General features: G+C 44.3%; 2 protein-coding genes across 3 annotated transcripts; one reads left to right on the top strand and one right to left on the bottom strand.

The window, feature by feature from the left end:
* The first annotated feature begins 1678 nt into the window (after positions 1-1678).
* ddx49 (DEAD (Asp-Glu-Ala-Asp) box polypeptide 49) lies at positions 1679-7779 on the top strand. Its single transcript, XM_086161245.1, has 13 exons — positions 1679-1936; positions 2435-2558; positions 3751-3836; positions 4148-4269; positions 4445-4632; positions 4962-5102; positions 5242-5317; positions 5389-5465; positions 5578-5675; positions 5828-5902; positions 6804-6892; positions 7069-7140; positions 7546-7779. Exons 1-13 carry the CDS (start codon positions 1822-1824, stop codon positions 7687-7689), a joined length of 1407 nt encoding a protein of 468 aa, XP_086017371.1. The 5' UTR covers positions 1679-1821; the 3' UTR covers positions 7690-7779.
* LOC147226125 (regulator of nonsense transcripts 1) lies at positions 7693-25077 on the bottom strand. 2 transcript variants are annotated; one of them, XM_086161243.1, is made up of 24 exons: positions 24703-25077; positions 24105-24247; positions 23830-23919; positions 22898-23065; positions 22085-22265; positions 21747-21908; positions 21341-21428; positions 20949-21047; positions 20701-20809; positions 20346-20505; positions 19971-20089; positions 19724-19888; positions 19237-19351; positions 18649-18792; positions 18015-18228; positions 17811-17928; positions 16843-16999; positions 16315-16457; positions 15988-16162; positions 15812-15893; positions 14720-14884; positions 13585-13805; positions 12993-13115; positions 7693-10538 (listed from the first exon to the last, which is right to left on the bottom strand). In XM_086161243.1, the coding sequence occupies exons 1-23, from the start codon at positions 24871-24873 to the stop codon at positions 12996-12998; spliced, it is 3309 nt and encodes a 1102-aa protein (XP_086017369.1). In that variant the 5' UTR covers positions 24874-25077; the 3' UTR covers positions 7693-10538; positions 12993-12995. The 2 variants fall into 2 exon arrangements, with proteins under 2 accessions (XP_086017369.1, XP_086017370.1); XM_086161244.1 differs by having other exon boundaries at positions 21344-21428.
* Between the last annotated feature and the right edge of the window lie 325 nt (positions 25078-25402).

Below are 25402 nucleotides of genomic sequence, written 5' to 3'. Positions count from 1 at the left end.
GGGTTTTCGCGGTGAATCGCCGGCTGAATTGAATTTGGAGCTTCTCCCTCACGCTCCACGTAGCAGAAGGTACGGGGAGACGAGCGTGATCCGACAGCTAAGGCGTCGTCTGGAACAGGAAATACAGTTCAAACAGGGAAGTTTAACTCGAAGATCACGCGTTCAAAAAGAAGGATTTTGCACAATCATGATATCAGAATCTGTTTTGGACGAGTTCCACTTTGGGGATTTTGCAAAAGATCTTTTTTTTTTGTTTTAAAATCAAAGATTTTACAATCAAGTTTGACTCCTCAGAACATTTTCCAACTCCAAGCGATTTCTCTGTACACTTTGAAAAATAAATGAAGCAATCTTTTTATAAAAAAAAAAAAAGTCAAAGCTGTTGTAAAGGAAAATATGGTGGAAATAAAATATCAGAAAATCCATATCTCCTTGTCCTGCAGCATTAATCCATCCATCTATACTCCGTTACCAGGTACCAGGAAGAAACGTGTAAAAGCAGGATGGAACGGGTGGAGAAACGAGTGACAGCCAGAATGGAAGGCAAGGTGTTGAAGACGGAGGTGAGACAAGACCGCGAAAAACAGGATTATTCAACGACCTTGACTTTCTCCTGGGTGATCGACAAACGGGAATGAAGTCAGATGAAACAGTGATGGAAATGACCTGAAAAACAGCAGTCTGATTCCAGCTCAGTGATCTCGACACTTCATTCAATCACATGATATTTTTGGGTCCAATTATTTCAGCTCAGGTGACTGAGCAGGCGTCGGTGTGATCGGCGGGTTGGGGGCGGGGGAGAGACTTTTGCTGTCGGAAATACTTGAACCAACCTGAGCTGTGAACACGGCTGGAATCACAGAACAAATGAGCCTCTTTCTTAAACGTGCTAGACTACAAAAAAAAAAAAACACTCTTTCCGCTACTTTGAATGACAAGGGCGGTTAGGGGGAATGTGCCGAACAACAGGCTCTATCAATGCATTCCTGTCAGTGATTTTTGTTATTTAAAACTATGAAAGAAAATGGCAGAGAAAATGCTTCAGTTGTGTTAGTACAATACTGGCATATAGGGGTGGGTAAAAGAGCGAAGCGCCTCAACCTCTTCACCAAGCAATACACCACTAATCGCACTTAATATATGTATGTATGCATATGCTCTGAGATGGATATTTGGTAGAGTGGCTCTCCTGACTTCCGACTACTAGTACTTCGGATCATCTGTGACTTTTTGTGAGTCACTTTGGATAAAAGTGTCTGCCAAATGACTGTAATTGTAATGTAATGTTAAGAATAAGAATAAGAACAATTTTATTTATCCCGAAGGAAATTGTTGTGCCAGAGTTTCAAGTAAAACATAACAATAATAGATAATAGTAGGAAGGAGGGAGAATAAGAAATACAACAAAATATAAAGTTACAGTGCAACATTTGTATTCCTTCTGAACAATCCCCAAAACTGAAGGGTTGTCACTATTAAAATAGTTTGAGGGGGATTCTAGTGGCGCTTTTATTGCATGAAAAATACAAATTTGAATTAAAAAAAAAAAAAAAAAAAAAAAGCCTGATTTAATTTGATGATGGGAGTCTTGTTTTTGTAATACCACCGTTTGACCACTAGGGGACAGCACTCTCATTCTGCATCCGGTCTACTGCGATTTATTCGAAGACGAAGAAAAGATACCACGTCGTCGTCCATTATTGTGAGCCGAGAAACACGAGGATGTGTTTCTCCGCATTAAACTTAAGCATTTAAGTGTATTTTTTTATTAAAACTATTCGTAGCAGTTTTTACCGGCTCGACGAGTGAATTGAATTAGAAATGGGTGATTTCTACTCGCTCGGACTCTCGGACTGGCTGGTTAAACAGTGTAAACAGTTGGGAATCAACAAACCCACACCGGTCCAGGAAAATTGCATGCCACCTATCCTCGAGGGTGAGACGTCCCGCGTGGAATATCCACGCTGTCGAATATTGCATACATATTGCCTAAAAATGGTCTAATACTGCATGTTTCCCCGTTTAATCTGGCATCTAACTCGGATGTGTAGCTAGCGAGCTAGCTTTAGCTATCGTTGAACTAAGTCGATGGGAATTAAAACGTATTAATTTCAAAGCAATTTTTGTCTAGACAACACAAACAGGTAATTTTTTTCATTAAGAATTATTCCGTTTGTTGTGAATATGAATCGAAATTGATCCCGTTATTTTTTTAGTTGTAGTTGAGTCAGAGGAGTTTAAACCACTTTTCTTCCGAAGGGTACCAAACTCAATCCTGGAAGTAGAAAAACGTGTTCTGTCAAACCCAAATCTACAACAACAAAATCATTATAAACTCCTTGATTTGATACATGTCACCTTAAACTGTTTGAACTCTTTTGGATCCGCAGCAGGTACATTGGTGATGTTGTTTGTGTTATTGTCCCCCCCCCAGGTCGAGACTGTATGGGCTGTGCCAAAACCGGAAGTGGAAAGACAGCAGCGTTTGTTCTCCCAGTCCTGCAGAAACTATCTGAGGACCCTTATGGCATCTTCTGCTTGGTCCTCACCCCTACCAGGTTGGTGCCGTGTCAAGTAGACTACTGCTCACAAGTCCAACTGAAAGAAAATATCGGCTGTTCCTCTAGATCGCTTGTCAACTCAAGGCCCGTGGGCCGAATGTGGCCCGTGAGAACGTATTAAAATAAGTCGGACGCGCGCGTAGACGTTTGCATCTACATTTCTCACAATTCATGCCTATCACGTTACCCGCGAAGTGACGGCACCCACCCATTAGATTGCAGCGTATTGACATTAATGCAAATTTCAACAAGTGGAATTGAGAAATCCAAATGATCCCTAAATGTCCAGGAAGAGAAAAGTTGATGCAGAGGGAAGGCTGTATGTCTTTTGTGTTATGAGGCAGCATCGTTCATCAAAGAGTACAATCTACGCTGGCATTTTGACACCGAACACGGAGCTACGTTAGCCTTCCAGAAAAACAACAAATTGTCGAAGAATTAAAAGCCAAACTCTGATGGCAGCAGAACGTTTTCACGAAAGCTTGATTCAGAAACACTGCAGCAGTGAAAGCTAGCTTTATTGTGGCTGAAGAGTGGCCGTTACATGTGGCCCTTTGAGGGCCACCATCATGCTGATGTGGCCCTGCTTGAGATGTTCAACAGTTATCTGTGTATGAACATCTATAGCTTTACAGCCTCATGTCCAGATGTTTCTAGAAGCATGGATGGAGACACATATAATAAAAGTATCGAAGGATTACACTCCCTCCTCACATTCCCACCATGGACTGTTCTGTCTTCTGAAAAGAGGCTGTAGGACCACCAGGTTCTGCAGGAGGTTCTTCCTCAGGCTGTTAGAATTATGTTCTTCAAATGAAATTCGCTGCCGATACTGGATATCATGTCTTTTCCGCCCTTACAAACCTTTATATGTACTTTCTAGTCATACAAACTTTTTTTTTTGCACTTCTGTGATCCACAGCTCACTTCTACTATTGCACTTTATAATACCTTGCCGCTGTATATTTCTGATATACTGTATATTAAATTCCGTGCTCAGCCACTTGTTATGACACTTTGTTCTGTGTACACTTTATAGCTACAAGTGAATGAAATTTCATATCCGATATAAATCCCACTCCCCATATTAGGATTTGACACAAACGACCCTCGTGTCCAGTGCATCTTTAGATACCGCACTCTCATGATGGGTGCGATCGGTGATGAATGTCCTTGTGATGGCTCTCAGGGAGCTGGCCTACCAGATCGCCGAGCAGTTCCGAGTCCTGGGGAAGCCGCTGGGTCTGCGAGACTGCATCGTCGTCGGCGGAATGGGTAACTACATCTGTTTATGATGCAATACCAAAAAGGCTGGAGTCAGAGAGACACAGGAAACAGCAGGAAACAGGGGTCTCTTTGAAATAATTGTAATGGTAGAAACCTTTTTTAAAAAAAAATGCTGCACTCAATTCTAATGATTCCCCACATTTTATGTGACCAAAATATATCATTTATGTTTTTCAGATTTTTTTTTTAAGTTGATGTTGTATATTTGCAGTATTCTGCCCATCTGTAGTTGCAGAAACAGAAAGTTTTTTCGCGTCTCCTCACCTGTGAGTTGATGTTCTCCGTGCTGTGATGGGCAGACATGGTGAGCCAGGCCCTGGAGCTGTCCGACCAGCCTCATGTGGTCGTAGCCACACCCGGCCGGCTGGCCGATCACATCCGCAGCTCCAACACCGTCAACATGAAGAGTCTCAAGTTCCTGGTGAGTTCAGAGGATGTTTTAACGCTCATGGAGTCGTCAGGATGCTTTTCTACCCATGTTTTGCCGGACTTAAAAGATTATTGACAAGGCTAACATACTAAGTCAATATAAAGTTGTCCTTTTTTTAAGAAAAAAAAAAAAAAACAAATTCTGAAAATGTTATGTTGTGTGTAAGATATTAGATGAGGCTGACAGGTTGTTGGAGCAGGGCTGCACGGACTTCACCAAAGACCTGGAAATGATCTTGGGGATTTTGCCGGCCAAGCGTCAGACGCTGCTGTTCAGCGCCACGCTCACAGACACGCTACAGGAGCTGAAGACCATCGCCATGAACAGGCCCTTCTTCTGGGAGAGCAAATCAGAGTGAGCGGACAATATTATTTCATATTTTGTTCTTACTCAAGAGGCTTCTGCACTGGAGGGAGTGTGACATCTGCGTCTGAAAACCGGATAAACTCCTGTCTTGCTTAACGCTAATATTTGTGGTAAGAGACAAGATTGAAAGGGTCAGTTTGTTTATATGGATTACAGAAAACATCAAGCAGTTATTCATTTAAAAAAAAAACTCTATATTGACCCTCGAGTGACACCTCAGCCTCTTCAGTGCCGACATCTCTGCCGTCACCGGGACCAGAAAATAAAGCACGTGGAGGCTTTATTTAAAAAAAAAAAAAAATGTCTGTTGCTCTCAGGACCCGAACCGTGGAGGAGCTGGACCAGAGGTACATCCTCACTCCAGAGAAGGTGAAGGACGCCTACCTGGTCCATCTGATCCAGACATTCACGGATGAGCACGCCGACTGGTCCATCATAATCTTCACCAACACGTGCAAGTGAGAAGCTAAAATGCCACTTACAGGGTCGTGCATGTTGACATTACAGTGGTCATTTCCTGCGGCGTGGGCCGACTCAGCTAATGAATGGGGAGAATCTTCATTTTACTGCTAATTTTACCGTCCCTTTTTCCCACAGGAGTTGCCAAATCCTCACCATGATGCTCCGGGAGTTTAACTTTCCCACCATATCGCTTCACTCCATGATGAAACAGGTGAGGCTTCCCGTGTGTGTGTGTGTGTGTGTGTGTGTAACAAGACTTACCGAAGGCTCTGCGCTCTCCAGAAACAACGGTTTGCCAATCTCGCCAAGTTCAAGGCCAGCGTCTACAAAATCTTGATTGCGACAGATGTGGCCGCCAGGTAAGAAATGCTGGTAGTAGAAGCACAGGCGACGGATCGTCGTTTTTTAAAAGACGGGATTTCGTGCTCGGGTTTCCGTGACGTTGTCCTCCCGTGTGTTTTCCACTCAAAGGGGTTTGGACATTCCAACGGTTCAGGTCGTCATCAATCACAACACCCCCGGTCTGCCCAAGATCTACATCCACAGGGTCGGACGAACAGCTCGAGCGGGTACAGGATTCTTTCGTTCTTGGCCCGGAGTTTGTCTGGAGCTTCGTCTTACTGAGTTCTGCAGAAAGTTTCTGGGGAAGGGACGATCCAATGACAAATGTTTCGCTCAGAACTCTTTCCTCCTTTTCCATGACAATTGTCTTCTGCTGCAGGGAGGAACGGAGTGTCCATCACGTTGGTAACACAGTATGACATCCATCTGGTCCATTCTGTGGAAGAGCAGACTCGTGAGTCACTTTGGATTCTGGAAAATAATCGTGACCATTGATTTATTCTTTGAGGTGGGACTCCATCGGGGATCAGCTTTGAGCCCCTTCTTGTTTGCAGTGATGATGGACAGGCTGACAGAGAAGGTTAGACAGGGATCTCCATGGACCGTGATGTTTGCAGATGACATGGTGATCTGTAGTTAGAGCAGAGAACAGGTTGAGGAACATCTAGAGAAGTTGTGGTATGCTCTGGAAAGAAGAGGAATGAAGTTTAGTTACAGCAAGACAGATTACGTGTGTGAACGAGAGGAACCCGAGTGGAAATCAAGAAGTTGGAGGGGTTGAACAGTCCAGAGTGTAGGAGAGTGTGGAAAAGAGGTGAAGAGACGGGTTCAAGCAGGTTGGAATGGGTGGAGAAAAGTGTCAGGGTTACGAAAAGAAAGAAGACGATCAGCCAGAAGGAAAGGAAAGGCGGAGGAGACGGTGGTTAGATGATCTACAAACATTGACATTGACCAAAAGACAGGAGGTAGAGCTGGAGGTGGCAGAGATGAAGATGTTCTCTTTGGGAGTGACCAGGATGGAGAGGATCAGGAATGAGTCCATCAGTTAGATGTTTTGGAGAGAAGGTCAGAGAAGGCAGACTGAGATGGTTGGGTCATGGACAGAGGAGGGAAGGTGAATATATTAGTAGACGGATGCGGGAATGGGAGGTCTAGAGGAAGACCAGAGAGAAGATAAATGGACGTCGTGAGAGAGGAGGATCCAGAGAATAGGGTTAGATGGAGATGGAGTCCAGCCGTCAGCATGGTGTCGTCTTCACGTAGCAAGAAAGAGAAGCATCTTCATCACCTTCGCTTCAGCGACGGCTTGCTGCCCCGCGGCGAAACGCCACCAACACGTCTGTGGTGTTTTCCAGAGACCAAGCTGAAGGAATATCCTGTGGAGGAGAAAGAAGTTCTTAAGATCCTCACCCAGGTTAACGTGACCAAGCGGGAGTGTGAAATCGTAAGGATTCGTTTTGTTTCCAGTCGTTATCTCAAAACGTGATCACCCATTTTTCTGGTGCAGTTCTTGGCATCCATCCGGCTCCCTCGAGCCATAACGCTTTTCAGAATCCGGCTGCTTTTCGTGCGAAAGGTTATCGGACTGGAGATTAAAACCGCCTCTGCTTTGCGTTGAAGAGACTTGAGTCGACGGACTTCGACGAGAAAAAGGAGATTAACAAGAGGAAACAGATGATCCTAGAAGGAAAGGCGAGTACAAGTGTTTTCAACGTGCCCGAAACGGCCAAATTCAGCAAAACCAATGAATGAATAAGACAGCAGGATTATAATATTGGTCGGGGGATCAACTGACAGATTTATCCTTTGACGCCTGTGAATGTTGTAGCAATTCATGATGTAATATTTCGACACGGCAATCCCATTTTGAGGTTCTGGTACTACTGCAGATATTTCTCTTTGAGCAAGAGAAAACATGCCTATCGAAATCTATCATCTCTTTAAGAATTAAAATTCATTTTTAGAAATAACCCCTGGAAGTAGGTAACTGGAGGTTGAAATTGCAAAAACGGGTAAAACCACCTGCCTTCTGCGGGAGGCTTCGGGTCGGTGAGCCGCCGTGGATCGATCTAAAGGACGCGTGGATTTCTTTTCCAGGATCCCGACTTAGAGGCCAAGAGGAAGGCGGAGCTGGAAAAGATCAGGAGCCAGAAGAAGAAGTTCAAACAGAAAATCCAGGAGGGCATGGAGAGAAAGAAGCGAGGACAGTTCAAAAAGAAAAAGGAGAAGCCAACAGCGTGAAACTGTTGTACGGTTTGATGCGTTTTATTGTGCAATATCCAATTTTCATATTTGCGACCATCTTGAAATAAATGAATTTATCGATTAAAACAAGTGCTCAAGTCGTCAGCCTTTAATAACTCCATCGATGAGTCGCCATGATATGAGCAAACTTCACTGGAAATAGGACTCGTTTTTTTCCAATACATATTTACAGGAGACCTTGAAGTTCAAAAATGTATTCTTTGCCTTTTGACAGGATCAAGAGTTTGGATACAAATGTTGAACAAATTCTTTAATGGTCACTGCACATGTTTGAAACCCAATGTGGCTCAGAAGATGGAAAAAAAACAAAGCACTTTTACCACTGCAAGTTTTTAAAGCTATAACATGTACTAACGTTTCACAGAATCTAGGTAAAACTGAGATTTGCACGGTGAACAGAAGTATTAAGTCAATCAACTTGGCGACACCTACTCACGATGTGATTGTCACATGTTTGCTGAGATGGAAAGGAGGTGACAACGGGAGTACATTCTTACTGTGTTCAGAAAGCGTCTTTTCTCGAAAAGCCTTACAAAACTACAATCCTTGGAAAGATTGAGGATAATATGAATCTCTAATGAAAGGAAAGGCCTGCGTGCGCCTCCTTCCCGTCAGCAAGTTGCTACAAAAGCAGATTTTCATTAAAAACAAACGGCTAAATAACGTCCGACTGAACCGAGCCGATAGCGACCGAGGCGAAGTTCCGACGTGAACCTCGACGGGATCCGGTCGCTCGACTCGTTCCGTTCCGGGGGAGGATTCCAGATCCGCGTCAACCTAGAAACGACGACACCTCGTGCACAGTGCAGACAAGAGCTCTGAACAAATCAAAAGTCCGCAGAAGGAAAGGAAAGTACCAACTTCTATTTGTTTTACTCCACAGAGAAGGAAGGTGGCTTTTTATATATCAGCCAGTCCTTTAGAGAAACCACCCAGCAGCCAAACTCACTGACCTCTCACCCAGCCTGATTTGTATAAAAAAATAAAGTGTAACAAATCCTCTTGAGCCCTCGGGTGTCTTTTTAAATGCTGGTAGTTTGACTTGAACTACATTCATGCTTGTGCTGCAGCTATTTTTTTTTTTTTTCTGAAGGTGATTAAGTTATAGGCACTGATTCAGGTTATTCATTCAAATTTCATTTCGCTAATTGCCATCGTCAGGTCGGTCGTGATAAACCGATGGCTTTTCCTCGCGCTGTAACTGATAATGAAAAGAGGAAAATTTGAATTCACATACATACAAAAACATTGGCGGGGAAGGGGGGGGGGGGTTGGGTAGGCTAAACTTATTTTATGTCTTTTTTTTGTTTTTGTTTGTTTTTCTACCTCGTGATAATCTTTGGATTTGAAGATTTTGGTCACTGCTCAGTTGTTTGCGTTGCTGGGTACCAAGACCAACAGCCGGCCTGCATCTCAGGCGAAGTCCCAACATGAAAACGCTCGGTGCGTCTGCGGGCGGACTCACAAGTCCACGCGCCACGCATTTCCCCTCTTTCCGCTTGCAACGGGCAAGCGTGCCTCGACTCGACATGAAGATGCAAAAGCTGCTTCCCTGCCTCAGCCACCTTCCTTTTCTAGCTTCTGCCTCTCGTGACTTTTTACCGCGACCGCCTGTGAGCCCGTCACACTCGCCCTTTTCTCCTGTTCGTCCTTTTCCACCTTAAAAGCAGGGAGTTTGTATGACGAACAGAAACGACTCCACAATCCCCTGAGGAATCACCCAACACAAAGCATGTACACATTTCCTAATCTAAACGGTTTTCAAAAAAAAAAGAGAAAAAAAAAGGTGGTTTTAGGTTCAGCGGACGCAGCTGGTCGACGACCCCCGCTTTCCAAAGAGTCAAGAAAAGCCTTGGTTGAAACCTCAAATGAATCGGCTATTCAATGCTGGTCGTGTTCGATTGTTTCAATGACTTTTTCTCGTCGTCGTCGCAAATTTGTGCTCTTAGATTAGAAAGGTACTTCAGAGAAGGAAAAAAAAAAACCTTTCCATGATCGTGACGTAGGAAAGATTCGTGTCCGGCCTTGAAAAAAGTCTGAGATCCCTGTGCCGCTCCGCCACTGATGCGTGGTCAAAAAAAACAACAACAAAAGAAAAACACCTGTTGTAGACACCGAAGAGCCAGTGGTTCTGGAAGGCAAATGGAAGGTATTCCAATTCAAGGCTCTTCAAAACTTCAGACTTAAAACACAGAAACAGTGTTTTTTTCATTTCCTCTCTTGAGAGTGTTTGTGTTGACTGCCGCTTCCTTAGAGGCTGCTGAGGATCTCGGGGGCAATAGAACATCACCAGTCTCCTCCCATGAGAAACCAAATTTGGATTAGTCCAAGACACCGCGCCTGTTGGATGAAGATGTCGTGCTGCCTGTTTGATGGCTTTCCGCGATCTCGCCACCTCCTTCGGCCGGAAACGCTTCCATCCTCATCCGAGTGGCGGGTCTTTATTGGATTGTTTGGTTGGGAGTCGAGCCTCATTTGGATTCCCATGATGAGACTGATCGGATCTCCTCGCCGTCTCCCTCGGCGGCTCGACCGCACGCCTCGAGGTTCCCTCCTCGCTTTGCACGGGCGTCGAACCGTGCGCCTCGCTTGCCCACCGGCCTTTCTTGCCTTCGTCATGCCCGTCTGTTCGCGCTCTTCTTCTCGTATCCTCTTGTTTCTCTCTCTGGTCATTGGTTTGGTTTCGCTATTCCGTCGCTTTCACTCGGTGGCGCTCCGGACGTAGCAGAGGAAAACAGGTATCCATTTTATCTTTTTATTATTTCCCAGATTAAAAAGCTGATGAACTAAGCTCAGCCCAAGCCTAGCTCACTTCTTTAAGCAACCTGCAAGACACAAACACAGTCAGGTCTTACAACCAGGATCTGGAAATACAAATATGCATTGACAAAGCAGGTAACCTTTACCACTCAAATAGCCATTTGGAGTTGTTTCTCCGCAGTAACACCAGGAGCCACACAACCCTTTTCAAATGTAAAATGAATTAACACGACATGTAATGTTTAATATTTCTTTTGCCTCTATGCTATTTATCCAAATGCACTGCGGACAGCAAAGTAGGAATCTCAGTGTCCAGGCAAACTCGTTTCTGCACTGTGCATGTGACCGGAAACGCTTTGAATGTATAAACAAAATGTGTTGCAATGAACAACTGCAGAGAAAACCAAACAACATTTCTGCATGCATCAAAACATTTTGAACTCTGAAAAAAAGGCGCTACGTTGAAGGTTACTTTTAAGAAAAATACTCAATGTCTATTACAGTCCTTCTTTGAATTTATGAAAAAAAGCAGCAGCAAACCAAAAACGCCGTCCTGTCTGTGTGTGTGTGTGTGTGTGTGTGTGTGTGTGTGCTGCCATCCTTTTACTGGCGCGTGCAGTTGTTTATTAAGAGCGACAAAAATATCTGAACACCTTTTATTTAGATGTCACAAGATCGCCATCATCTTCACATTTCAAATGACATTTTAAAAACGAACGAATGAACTAAAATGAAATCTGATTCAATACTCGATTATTTTCAAAAGCCACAGGGAGCCGTGGGTTGCCGACCCCTGGCTTAAGGCTCACAGACAGTTTTGGGACTTCCAAGGTTATTCCTACCAAATGGAAAATAATATTTATCCATCTGGTCAACCAACCACACTGTCGGCAGGTAGTAGCTGTGTGATGCTGTGGATATTTACTTTGGCCTTCCTGAGAAACAGCTGAGCATTGTTTAGCCTCAGTCTTCCAGAGTATTCTCTGTTGACCGTGTCCATCCATTTATGGCCACAGTAAACCTTCAGATGGTTACAACATTGCATCATTCAAATACCTCAAGCTGGTTTCTTGAGCGTGACCACTACTCAAACGGCTTCCACGGTTATCCAGATCTCAATCCTATAGACCGTCTTTGAGAATGGGGGAAAAATGTGGGCCGCATATAACGGACTTGCAGGCGGAAAACTGTGTGACGCTATCGTGTCAAGGTCATGTCAATGCGGACCGGAATATCGAAGGAATTTGCCCGGCACCTACGTTAATCTGCGCCATAAAGAAATAAGGCAGTTCTGGAGGCAAACAATGACGCTTTCCCGCTACAGATACAATAATAACTTGGCTCATTTCCATTCAGGATAGTTAGTACGTGCTCGGGTGAAATTCAACGCCAAAGCGGCGACGTAAAAAGCCACGGATGGCTATCGCTGAACGCGGCACTTGACAGAAGGATCAAACCCGCCATTGAAAAAAAATGCTAAATGTTAGCATGGCTGCTGCTCCATCTCGTCACCTGCTGCCTTCCCTGGCTTTGTGTGTGAAAACAAAACCAAGACAGAGCAGCAAGTACGTCATGCCGACCGCTGTTTGTGTTTAGCATCAAGATAAAACGACATCAAGGCATTTTGCTCAATGAAGTCATGGAAAAGAGTGTGGTCCAGCTGTCGCCGCGTCATTGAAAAGCACCATTTGATAAACAAGACGTATCTGACCAAGCATCCCGTCTTGTGATCTCGGTACGATTGCATTGCCTGTTACCTTGACAGGCAAAAGCGCGACCAACAAACTGTCTAAGTCAGGGGTCGGCGACCTGCGGCTCCTCCATCTTTACACTGCAGCTCCGAGTGGCTTGGGAAAATAAATTCTAAATATTTAATTGAAGTGTATTTCATTTGTGTTAATTCCTTTTTTTAACTTTTAGTTCTAAGTTGGAAGATTATTGTGATCTTGAAATATTAATTTTTCGCCACTCAAAATAACGTCACACTGGCGGAAGCCGGTATACCCGCCAGCCGGTAAAGTCCCGATTTGCAGATGCTGAGCGCAGAAGTTCAGGAGCACAAGTCCCATAAAACAAGGTAAAATAAATATTTATGAAGATATTTTGCAAATATTTATTTTTTATTGTTTACTGACACAGTGATTTTTTCCCGATTTATTTTAAAAAATCAGGTCAAGGCTCCGCTACACGCTCTGAAAGCCCAAAGCTCAAAATGAGTTCATTACATAAATAAAATTTAATTTTCTCTGTAATACTTTGTGAATTTCAGAAGCAACACACTACACACTTGTTTATACAAAGTGTAAAGGTAATAAAAAGCGATATATACAGTGGTACCTTTATTTTAGACGTCAAAAAGTAATTGCGGCTCCCGGTGTTTTCTTTTCCGAAAAAAACGGGTCCCAATGGCTCTTTGGGTGTTACGGGTTGCCGACCCCTGGTCTAGGTTAACAGCCGGGGATGTGAAAAGATGCGCCCGGCAGGGGACGGGTAATGGAAGCCAACGAGCAACTACTTACCCTCTAGTACTGTGACAGGCCAGTCACCCCACCATGCTGGTATGCACGTTCACCCTGGTAAGTCGAGTCCTGGGACAAAGCCACATCAATTTGGGACTTGAACTCGTCGCCCAGGTAGCTGTCCTGGAGAAGATCACACAACACCAACGCACGCTGTTAAAAATCCCTGATTCCATCACATCCTTACCTTTTTCAACGGAAGTATTTCACTGTTTCTAGCGGAATCCAATGAGGAGGAGCAAGCCCAGTGTGTCTGAGATGAATACTATAGGGCATTAAAGTATGAAACAAAATTCTCAAAATCTCAACATTTGAAAAAAGGTTTTTCCCCATGGTTAAATTAACTTGGTGCAACTATTTTGCAAATAACAGCGTCGGTCCGACGCTTGGATTTTGAGTTAAACCAGGGTCTAAAAATTTACTGGAGAATATCAATTTGTAACTGTTTTTGAGTGAAGTGGACTAAATCAGTAAATAACAATAGCAGAATCTGCTCAACCAAAAGCAAAAGTTGACATCACAATTTGTGAGGATAAAACTGATCAAAAGAGAAATAATTTTTTAATGCTGCAGGGTGACGGCCATGAGTTACCTGGGACAGCTCTGGCTGAGAGAGGCCGGGCTGGCTCATCTGAGATGGCTGGCTCATCGCAATGTAGCCCTGAGTCAGTGGCCCCTGTGAGAAGGACTGGGAGGCCCCATCCTGGCTGGTTTGGCTAGTTAGCCCGTTACCCTGACCGGTACCCTGGTTTGCGGAGCCCCTGGCCCTCTGTCTTCCTCCGCGTCCTGGCTTACCCTTCATAGCTCCTCGTCCTCAATGGCAGAAAAACAAAGATCGCATCCAGCGTCAGACAACTGACGAGAAGACATCTGCGCACCGTGCCAGGAAGTTAAAATCATGCAGAGATGTCGCTCCACTTAACCGCTCTACCACAACCCAAAGCTTGAACCCATCGAAGGGGTGAATATGGGAGGAAATGACAACTTGCCAGCAAAAAGAGATGAACCTGAACACATGACCGACATCAACATTCAGCGGAGCCGGATATCGAACCAGTAATGTTGGGTTCTAAGGATGATGGCTCTACTTCCCTGCACCGTGCACAATTTTACAATTACAAAATGACATCTGCTCATACTGTGGGAACTGTGAACTCCACTATGATGTAGTGGTAAGTACAAATTTAATTAATCCACTGTGGAAACAAATACGTCCACTGGGGTTTTAACTGAGCACAGTTCAGGAAATTTGTTCAGGGACAACAGAATCCCCGTTGACCAAATTGTCCCAGAACTGTTCATTCATGCGATGAACATAAATCAAATTAGATGTGAGGCAGCTAAGAGGCGAACTCTTGTGTTTCAGCTTAGGATCCTGTAACCGAGCGTGCTTTCCAGCTTGAACTGCGGTGAAGAACACAATCGGTGGCAGCTGGCATAGGAAAGGAGAAGTGGGAGGTGTGTGTGCAGCGAAGCAATGGAAATATCCCTTTATCTAAACACAGGAAAGTCTCTCTCTCCATCTCAGCCTCTTTCATGAATGGTGAGAAATGTTCTGATGGGGTTTGTGGCCACCAACCTGGACGTTTCTCATGGGATAACAATAAACATTTGCAATCTCACAGTGGATTTAACAATGTACAAACTTGTAGAATGTTAAAAAAAAAAAAAAAAAAAAACACTACACACAACCAACAGCATGAGGAAATCTCAAAGGTGTGCTGTACCTGCGATCGGGCCGTTGGTCTGCCCGAGGTAACTAGGCGGAGGCATCGGTGGCATGACCAGGTTGAAGGGGATGGGGATATTCATAGCTGCCATGTGACCGGGACCTGCCCCAATCATCCCTATCTGGTCATGAGTTTGAAAGTACATGCTGGACGGCCGGCCGGCTGTAAGACAAAAAGCAGTTCATCGCTTGAATTCACGTTGACCGTGACGCGACGGTTTGGTCGGACCACGACTGCTGGTAATTGCTTGTCACGTTTAAGAATGTAACAAGTACCAAGTCAAGCATGTCATGTAAATAACACCCAAGCATGTGGCTACGTTTTAAAAAAAAAAAAAAAAAAGCAATGTACTCCCAATTTCAAGTCATGTAGAATGTAAATATTTTAAAACCCAAACTACAGCAATACCCCAAGGAAATTAAATTAGAAAAAAAAGCTTGCTCAGCCTATCAAATTCAATTGCCAGGAAACTATAATACCATAATTTCCAGACTATTAGCCGCTACTTTTTACACACGCTTTGAACACAGCAGCTTAAACAGCGACGTGGCTAATTTATGGATTCTTATGGGCTAACCAGCTTCAAGCCGCCTCGTCACATCGGACCAATAAAATTAAACACAGCCGGCGCCGAACACACGCCTGTGGTTTACACAAGTGGCATCAAGAGCGATGAAAGGAGTGTGTGACGGAGGAATTCTGAGGCTGTTCAATTCCGACACTGAAGAAGACAACTTGGTTTAGTACGCAGGATAAAGATAGCAACCAATGACCTTTCCTGGTAGGCTACTGTATTTTTATTCTTTTAACCAGACACTTTGGAAAAAAGCATTTACGGTACGCATTTGATTAAAAGTTTAAAAACCTTTTTCTGTGTAACATCTTTCATAACTCAAGTTACAAATGGACACTTGCGACCTATATATGTACATTTTTTTATTTATCAAATTTATTTTATTTTTTTTAATGGGTGTGGTTTATATTCAGGTGCACTCAATAGTCCGAAAATTAAGGTGAACGCAAATATCTATTTGTGACCTTGATTTTATGGCCAGTTACTAGTTGTGCAAAACTGATACAAAACAATACCTGCATTACTGCGGTCGTAGGCAGAACCGGGGATGAGAGCCTCACGTGCGTCATACATTGCGGTGCTCATGAAACGTCCACCCTTTCAAAAAAAAAAACCACAGAAAATAAAATGCAACAAAGCCAACCAGGCGTTTGTCATTTTCAGCAACAGTCTCCTCATCATAGATACTGACGGGGTTGATGGTGTTGACCAGCTTGCGTGGCTTGCTGAACTGCATGAGGCTCTCCCTCAGGTTGTTGAGAGGTCCCTCCACCAGGACTTTCTGTTCCTTGTAATTGTTCAGCAGGTTGTTCCACAGTGGCTGCTTTGACAAGGCTTTGGGGTTCCCCACGATGATGACACCGTACCTTGACACACAGACACGAGACAGTCAGTGTGTGAATCCATCAAGTCAAACCACTGTTTTTCACACCATTTTCCAATTACACCTGTGTAAAACAGACTGCACACTAAAACAATTGTCAAATATGATGCAGAGATGTGTTGTTTTTTTTTTTACTTGGCTCTGGTTAATGCCACGTTGAGGCGACGGGGGTCATTCAAAAAACCAATGCCCTGATGCTCATTGGCCCGAACGCAAGACAGGATAATGAAGTCCTTTTCTCTCCCCTGGAAGGCGTCAACGCTGGCAATCTCCACTTGCTATCATGGTAGAAGAGAACAGCAAAAAAACAAACAAACAAGAAAACGAAAGCAAAACAAAACAAAACAAGAGATTGACTGATTAGCAGATTTAATCCAATGTCACTTATGTTTTATTGGCAGAAATATTGGATCCACTTCAAATCTTTGTACTTTTTAAGACCTTAAAACACTTTATAGCCTTGACTTTGACACTTTATAGTTTTATTTGTATTTCTTATTCTCCCTCCTTCCTCCTATTATTTATTACTGTTATGTTTTACTTGAAACTCTGGCACAACAATTTCCTTAGGGATAAATAAAGTTATTCTTATTCTTACTCTTATTCTTATTGTACTTCAGGTGTGTGTGTGTGTGTGTGTGTGTGGGTGTGTGTGAGGTCTACCTGATATAGTTTGGTGTGCAGGGAGCCACTGAACTGCATGTATTGGACCAGGTAGGAACGCTGACCCTCATATGGGGTGATGATACCAATCTGGTCAGGTTTCGCTCCAGCCTTCAGAAGCCTGGTTGTGATTTTCTCTACATTGGCAGCCTCCGTCCTAAAAGAGACATCAACATCAGTTAAAAACGGTTGCGTTACGGGACAAGAAACGGATTTGTAGGTCTAATAACGCCACAATGACTCTTAAAAACATCGAGATCCATTTTACAGAGCAACAACACAGCAATTTTTACAACGCCATTTTGTTTCGTTCCCGTCCGGTGTCACCACATCATCTGCCTCCATCTGGCTCTTCTCTCAGAACAACTAAATTCACGCCCTCTTTCACTACATCCTTAAACGTCATAGCTGCCTTGTGCCTGGCAGTTGCACCTTCACCATCCTTCTATGTCTCCCCTGTACGTGTCCAAATCATCTCATCTGACTCTCTGGCTTTATCTTAAAAGTCCCAGTAAATGCACAAAAATGTAAGAGACTGAACACAAGTACATTTGGTAAAATAGCCAATTTCCAGGTCGAATGGAAAAGTAATCAGTGCACTATGGAATTGATTCTAGCGTCGCAGCACATCATGACAGAATGAAAAGTCTTTATTCGCGATTTAAGGCACTGAGACCCGTTTCAAAGATCCATCTGTGATACACAGCTGCTTAAAACAACGTTAGGGAAATCAGCAAAAGGATTTTTACCAGAGATGGGCTCCTTTTGTAAATTGGAAAACAAAAGACAGCCGAACAGCCTTTTTGGGTGATGGCAGAAAACGTGTTTAAAATGCAAAAAAAAAAAAAAAAAAAAAAAAAAATTAAGACTCAAGTTAGCGACATCAAACTGGGTAAAATGATCCCATCACTCTACCGCTGTGCTGTGGACAGAAAGATAACTGACAGCTAAGTACTTTGCAATGCTACCTGTTAAGATAGGAGGTTCCGGAGCTGGCAATCTCCTCCTGGCCTTGAGTCACGTAGAAGAACATGGGTTTGTCTGGCTGCGGCCACTGGAAGTCAAAGCCCTTTTTGATGCGGTCAGCTGGGGGGGCAACACAAGGTTTTTAAGCTTTTCGACATTTAATCGACCTGCATCAAACCAGAGTGAGGAGGGGAATATTGACAAACCTGCCGTGACTCCGTTCTGCAGGGAGCCCTCGTAGAAGATGTTTGATGGGAAGGCACTGAGAGCAGGATGCATGCGGTACTGGACCTGTAGGCGGATTGGCCGAATTCCCAGAACCACCAAGCGTTCGAACAGGGACTGTGACAAACCTGCCTTGGCTGCCTTCTTACACATCACCACGGGGCCCAATTGGCAGTGGTCACCCACCAGAATGAGCTGTGAGAATGGCACGCAAATGAACGGATGCTCAGCACTAAACGCTCGACTGAAAATAGCTCAGAGGGTAAACCGCGTCATTCACGTTAAAAATGTAAAAATTAAAATGTACAACTTTTACATTGCAGAGACGATACACCTTTGAAAATGAAACACATGCAATTGCACAATTTCTCTTTACTTCTTGGTACATCTTTGCAGAAACTGGATGTTTGGACATTTTCTCTAAGTCCCTTTTTGAACCAGAAGCAATCTGTACTGCTGGACGCAAAACGCTGCTTTTAAATGGTTACTTGAGTGATTAACTTGTTGCCGGTAAAACGGGATTAGAGTTAGGTTATGGTAAAGAACTGCAAATGAAAAAAAATATGGTATCAATGACGATTCCCACAACAATTGTAATATGCCCGAGGTGTGTACCTGCTTGGCTCCCAGCACAACAGGAACCATACACTCAGGCTCGGTGGCCTGTGTGCTCTCGTCAATCAGAATGGAACGGAACTGCATCTTGGCCAGACGAGGGTCACCGGCTCCAACGCAGGTACAGCAGATCACATCAGCATTCTGGGGGGAAAAAAAAAAAAAAAAGAAAAAGAGATAAAAACTTTGAAATGCACAATAACCAGCAGCAGCCAAAGCAGAAAGGGAAATCTGATAATCTAATTACAACTGCAATGTATAAGGATGCTTCAGGACGTTGGTTTCTAATTTTTCTTTTTTTTTTTTTTTTTATTTAGTTTGTTCAAAACAAATGAGAATAAATCCTTCGGGCTAAAAACCATTTCTGCATAGGGATAATCACAGCTTAATCTCCACATTGGTATGCAGAACAATCGACTTAATCCCAATGATGTCTGACGGCTGCGCTCAAAGTACAAATTGTAAACAAAAAACAAAAAACAAAACCAAAATCACCCTGAAATGGTTCAGCAAGCACCTTTTCCAAATCATGGTATTAACCTCCGGCAACAAAAGACTATTGAAAAATAATGTGGGGCGTAAGCTCACCATCAGCAGCTCCCTTTCGGCAGTGCGTTTCAAGGCTCTGTAGCGTTTCTCATCAGCAGATGAAAGCTCACCAGTCTCGTCTTTCAGCTGCTGTAGTTTCTGAAGCTCTGGCATGCTGAAGGAAGACAACACAACTGTGTCAGTTTGGAGAACCTCAATAAGTTTAACGCTATTGTGCCTTGTGGTCTGTCATGAGTTATTGGCAGCAGTTTCCTGTTTGAATGCGCTTGTGTCTACGAGATGTGAGCGATCTCTCTGGGACTGGCTGAGCGGTTACGCGGCGATAGTGAACAAGCCCCCGTTCCATTGAGAATCACTTGTAGCAGGTGTATAACTAGTTAGAGTTTGTTATGAAGTAAATCTGTTGACAAAATGGAGTGATAAAATAAAAAAGGATATCAATAGACAGGTGTTAACGTTGAGTATTCTAAGCCCTGTTTTGGGCATCTTGTGTGGCGGGACCTAAGTTTTCCTCCATACGACCGACCTGTCCATGTTGCTGATCTGGTTGTGCAGCGCCAGGAAAGACACAGGGGACTCAATAGCTTCCCGGCTCTTGGCGCACAGCCTGACCACCTTCAGGCCTGTTTTGTCGATCTTCTCGGTTAACTGGTCTACGGCGATGTTGCTGGGAGCGCACACCAGAACCGGCCTGCAGCGCAGCGTCACAATAGAGTTAATACAGTTTCAGGAACGGCACAAATGACAACACATTGACTGTATTTCTGTCTCACCCATTGCCCTGGCGGGAGAGGTGGTAGACGATAGTAGCAGAGGTAACGGTCTTGCCGGTACCAGGAGGCCCTTGGATGAGGCTGAGAGGCCTCTGCAGCACAGTCTTCACAGCATACACCTGAGCATACAAACAAGGAAGTAAAAAAAAAAACCAACACAAAAATCATCAACAATGAATGAAGCCACTCTTAAAAGGGCCAGTATAAAAATCTAATGAGGAGACAGGGGAAGAGTTTTGCTTTCGATGTCAATTTCAAGGGCTGAGATATAGTTAGGTGACACAGATCGAGCGTGTCGTTCCATGAAGCCACATAAAGCATTGTCATCGCAGCAGAGAAAGTTTAAAAACAAAACAAAAACAAAGAAGGTGTAACCTGTGAGTGATTGAGGTCAGGCAGGCCTTGGGCAGTGAAGCGTTTAGGCAGCTGGCACTTGATGGTAACGTCTTCCACTTCGTGACCCAACAGTTTGTGGTAAATGTAGCCAGACACAGAGGTTTCGTCGACCGCAAAGGTCTTCAGGGCACTCTGCATCCTGTGTTACGACACAAGCAATGGCTTCTTTACTAGCTTTAGTGAATCGCACCTTGTCCCGGGCTTGGGTTTTATCTCCAAGCGCTAATAGATTGTGTTCCTCACAGCTAACGACTGCTGCAGCGCGTTCTGCTCTGCACACTCATAAAGCTTTACCTCCCAGACGAAATAAGATATGGATTCGATTTTACCCTACCTGTCAAAGGAAGTGGACTTCCAAACAAAGTCAACCTGGAAGTTATGCGGGATTTCCACCGGTGCGCCGACGCTGCTCCGTAATTCAATGGCGATTTCGTCCCCGTAGTCTGTAAACGCAGGCTGTTAAGGAAATCACAGTTTGGCTGTTTATCGTCACATTTTTGCAGATAGCTTTACGGTGACAACCGAGATGAGATTCAAGGTGAAAAAGGCCGGGCCGAGAGACTGACGTCGGTCAAAGGATACTGTCGGGAACTTTGATGACATGGCCGATCCCCTTCCACAGCGGAGCCAGATCGCCTTTGTATCGAAGGCAGATCTCATCACCTTGCATCAAGCGCATATCTGACATTGAGAAAGATACAAGTTAGGACCGATTGGTTTTATCCTCAGAAGGATCAACATACCGAGGAGGAAGGGAATTGGTAATGAGCGTTATGACACTGTACTGTGTATAGACATAGCAAAACTGAAGTCCACTCCGTAACAGTCAAGTCAAGAGCACGACCAAGCACACATGCCACCAAATGATGCAGGGTTGGATGAAGTTGCGTGCAATTCTGTAGACTGGCAGGGGATGGGGAGGGGTTTTTATCTGCACCACAGTGACTGGGAGGAAGTGAAACTTAGAGAATTACCACCTGAATCCGTCTTGGGCAGAGTGAAATAGGCAATCCGCTTTTTATTCAGCCCCAGGTCCCACCTGACTGTTATATTGTCTTGGGTCTGCAAAAAAAGACGGTAGAAATGTGTAATAACAATAACATGGCCAGTGAGGAGCTTAACACAAATTTGTCTGGATATTACCTGGAGCCCTAGGACAGCTATGAATTTGAAAATAGGGCAAAATCCCATCATATCAGAGGGCATAGCCCCCTCTGTATCATCTTCAATGGGGGCTACGTGATATTATTTACGTCATTTTTTCTTTTTTTTTACATGAACATTGGAGTCTCAAGAATAATAAAATTCCAACATGTGGGAATATCACTGTCATTTACCAAGAGCAAGGCTGAACACAAAAGTTACAAGAGGCTAAGCTACCTGGGACTCCTTGAGCTTCTTGTCATAGTCAGCCTCCAGTTTGACCAACGGGCCGAAAATGTTTTGGTACTGGTAGGCATCTTCATAGCGCAGCAGGACATGCTGGGGTTCTTCGTCAACGCCGGGCTTCTCCAGGTCTTCCAAGGTGGCGCTTGGGTTGTCCTGAAAGGAAACGCAGACACGGCATCTGTCAACATGTGGCCGACGATATTGCGTCAGATTCCTCAAAAATAAATGGTGTCAATATTCATATCGCCTCCTTTAAGATGTTCTTTCATCCATGCTTTGTAACCCTTCTTCAACACAGTGATGAAGCTGTTCTGATTTTAGTCGCACACCTTCCAGAGCTCCTCTAATTTGTTGATCTGCTGGGCAGTGATTTGTCGAGCCCGCAGCTGCTCCTGCTCCGAGGGGATCTTCACCAGCCAAGACAGGAAACATCGATCCTGGATCAGCGGCTGCCACTGGGAGCTGTCCCAGTTGATGTCCTTCAAGCTACTCTGGCTGGCACAGGGCTGCCTGTATGAAGACACACGGTGTGGGAAGGAATGCATCACAATTGCCAAAGGTTGCTTTCATATCTATTGGTCCGGTGGACGTCGGTCAAATGAAGGCGATGTCGACGGACTTCCCTTCGAATTTGCTTTCACACCGCACTTTGTCAAAAGAACCAAATCATCCGGACAACATCACGTAGTTGCGAAGTCGGAATAGCGCCCGTTAATGAACAGAGAAAAAGACGACGAAAAAGAGAACTGTTCCTCCGTGAGAAGGAACAAGGAACGGAAATCCCCCTTCAGTAAATCGATAACCAGCTTTGATCTTTAAAATAAATAACATCTAAGGTCTAGTTTGTTAACAAGCTCATTTTCTTGAAAAATAATAGAATCCAATGAATATATAAACACACACATAGACTATTGATTTATATATTTTAGCCTGCTTTTCCTCTATTTTGGAATATGGAAGAGAGCGAGGAGTCCATTTTGGGATGGTGTTAATAGTGTAACATTTCAAATGAGCGACTTTTGGTGCATCATCAAAAACTTATCAAGAAATGAATTAATTAGCTACCTCAAGGCACGGAAACACTTTTATACAATTTTTCCACACTTTACTAGGGATTTATGGCATTCCATGAATCCACTTACCTGCAGAGCAGCACCACCACAGAATCGGCCTTGGCAGGGATAAAACCCAGCAGGAAGACGTTGCGACAACCACAGTTGTAGCACTCCAGCACTGTTTCACCCAGGGGTCCATCTTTATGCAACGTCACCTCTTTGCATTTGGCCCTCACCAGATGGTTTACAATGTGGCTGGAAGTCAGACAGCAGGAGTCAAATCGCTGAGTCAATTTTTTTTTATTTTTTTTACCTGTGACGGGTCTCTTGAAAATGAGCATGAATACCTATTTTCCCCGGTTTCAACAAAAAAACAGGGGGCGCATTAATACTAAGCAATACCCATTTTATCCACTTTGGGCCACGACGGCACTGACGTTTATGGCTTAAATTGAATTGTGTGGTGGTTTGATAGAATAGAGAGGTTCATTTAGCCATACGCATTATGAAACCAACAAATGAACAGATATTTGACCACCACAAGAACTGCTTGCAAGTAAAATACCGCGCTAAAACAAAGTGCAACAACGGGGTCACTCCTTGGGTGCACAAATCAGTCGCAGAAGTATCGTCGGCCCTATAATCTATGCAAACGCCCGCATCTGCAATTAATCTATCACGATATTCAGAAATCTCCAAAGTAGCGACCATATTTTCATTTCATTATCGATATGGATTTTAAGCTTTATGACCATCCCCTAACTCTTAATAACCTTTATAAACACGTCCTATACTCTCGATCGCTAAGTCGACAACTGTGGGGGAAGAAAATGTGGTAAAGACCCTTCTTTGCTTCTTGATTCCACTAAGGTGCAAAAAGAAATCAGGCTCCAGCGCATTCTGCAGCTCAGTTCCACAGACTTACCGGGTTCATGGTGAGCCAGACGTGCGTCTTCACTTTTTTGAGACAGAGAAATTTAATAGACGGTATATAAGACGCTCAAGCGCCAAGTACACACCTGCCAGATGTGTTGCCGCGTCCATTACAGAACCACTTCTTGCTGGTATTGCAGTACACCACACATGCTGGATCGTGGATTCCACAGTAGCTGGAAATAACAAAACAAGACTTTAGTCGGTACAGATTGCAGTTCAATGTAAATATGCTGCTTTTGCCAACATTTATAAGCCAACCGATTGAGAAAGTTTCAGAACGATTGACTTCATAGCACCAGGATTTGCTTCTAAGGCTTGCGTCGGTGTATTCATTCCTAATATGAGCTTGATAGCGAACCTGCAGGCGTGCACAGGCAGGTCTTTGGTATAATACGTGTCCTCTTCGTCCTCCTCGAAATTGAGTTCGGCCAACAGTTGACTTGTTTTTGCCACAGAATCTTCCACCCCGCCGTTGAGGAGTCCCTCATCAGGACCATTGACCTGTAGCACATCGGAGGCATGAACACAAACACTGCGTAGACGCCGTGTGCTACATGCTAGGCTAACATTAGCTGCGACGGACCACAGTGCGGGAAAAAAGCCGAATTTAGAAAGTTAACTTGAAGCTGTCAAACTACCGCTGCTCTTAACACGTGTCTTCGGTCATTTGACCCATAGTCGTTTATCCCGGGTTTCTTCAACAAGTTGTTATAATAAAAACAAGCAAACAACACGGAGACGGTTACCTTTCACGCGACTTGAGGAGTTTTAGTTTGTAGACTGTCTTTGACAGCAAGCTAACGGTAACTGCTAACGTTAGCTAACATGAAGGGAGATGACGCCGGAGCCAATAATAGCAAGCTAGCAAGGCAGAGCTAAGTCAGCTAGCCGGGCACCGCTAACGCCAGTAAACCGCGTTTAAATCGTGACTTCCCGTCGCGGTGAAAGTTACAGACCTGGCTGTCCAGCTGGCTCTGGGTCTGGCCTTGAGTTTGCGTCTGGCTGGGGAGGGTAAAATCGGTGAAATCGTACTCGGATCCCTGGGTGTCTGCTCCTAGCAACTCAGCCTCTTCGGTGTCTAGGAAGGTAAGGGTCTGGGAGCTCGGCCCGTAAGCCTCTACACTCATCTTGATTTAACTTTCGCTTTACTGGAAGGTTTCCGGCGTTTTCGTGTGCAGATGACTTAAAAATCCTCTCCCGTTTGCGTTTATCGGTATCTGGCGTTGAATCCCGGGCCGAGAGAGAGAGAATGGGAACCCGAAAAAAAGAAAGCAGAACCCTCGCAGGCTCCGGCAGGTCCAACATCAACGGTGACGAACTTCACAGCGACGCTCGACGTGTGACGTTCACCGCGTGGAGCGTAGACGCGCCCGGCGGAGGGAGAGGGAGAGGCGGGTGGAGCCGCAGCTGCAGCCGGAGCTGGAGCTGGAGCCGGAGCTGGAGCCGGAGGAGAGACGGTGCCTTATTCTGCAATTTCTAACCACTTACTTGCGATGCATGTTTCTTTATTCTTTATTTTTTATTTTTTGTCTCGTAAATACGCCGTAAGCTGACGTTATCTTGTAAAGGGGTGGTTGAGTGGTTGCTCTCGGTTAAAGGTGTTGTGTAACGTTTTCTCAGAAGCTACCGGTATATACATTTCTCTGAAATACAAAT

The sequence above is a fragment of the Fistularia commersonii genome, chromosome 16, assembly GCF_037954325.1.
Source record: "Fistularia commersonii isolate RoL2024-O1a breed Wild chromosome 16, RoL_Fcom_v1.0, whole genome shotgun sequence".
Taxonomy (NCBI): domain Eukaryota; kingdom Metazoa; phylum Chordata; class Actinopteri; order Syngnathiformes; family Fistulariidae; genus Fistularia; species Fistularia commersonii.
Note: the sequence above shows the minus strand (reverse complement) of the source record. Positions and strands in the feature narration are given on the sequence as shown.

Bases quoted from the DNA above. Each gene is read 5' to 3' on its own strand.
- ddx49 (XM_086161245.1), top strand. From the start codon at position 1,822: ATGGGTGATTTCTACTCGCTCGGACTCTCGGACTGGCTGGTTAAACAG. The intron at 1,937-2,434 runs GTGAGACGTCCC...TCCCCCCCCCAG, and splicing joins CATGCCACCTATCCTCGAGG to GTCGAGACTGTATGGGCTGT. The intron at 6,893-7,068 runs GTAAGGATTCGT...TTTGCGTTGAAG, and splicing joins CCAAGCGGGAGTGTGAAATC to AGACTTGAGTCGACGGACTT.
- LOC147226125 (XM_086161243.1), bottom strand. From the start codon at position 24,873: ATGAGTGTAGAGGCTTACGGGCCGAGCTCCCAGACCCTTACCTTCCTA. The intron at 20,090-20,345 runs GTTACACCTTCT...TTGTATGCTCAG, and splicing joins CTGACCTCAATCACTCACAG to GTGTATGCTGTGAAGACTGT. The intron at 18,793-19,236 runs GTGAGCTTACGC...TTTTCCCCCCAG, and splicing joins CCGAAAGGGAGCTGCTGATG to AATGCTGATGTGATCTGCTG.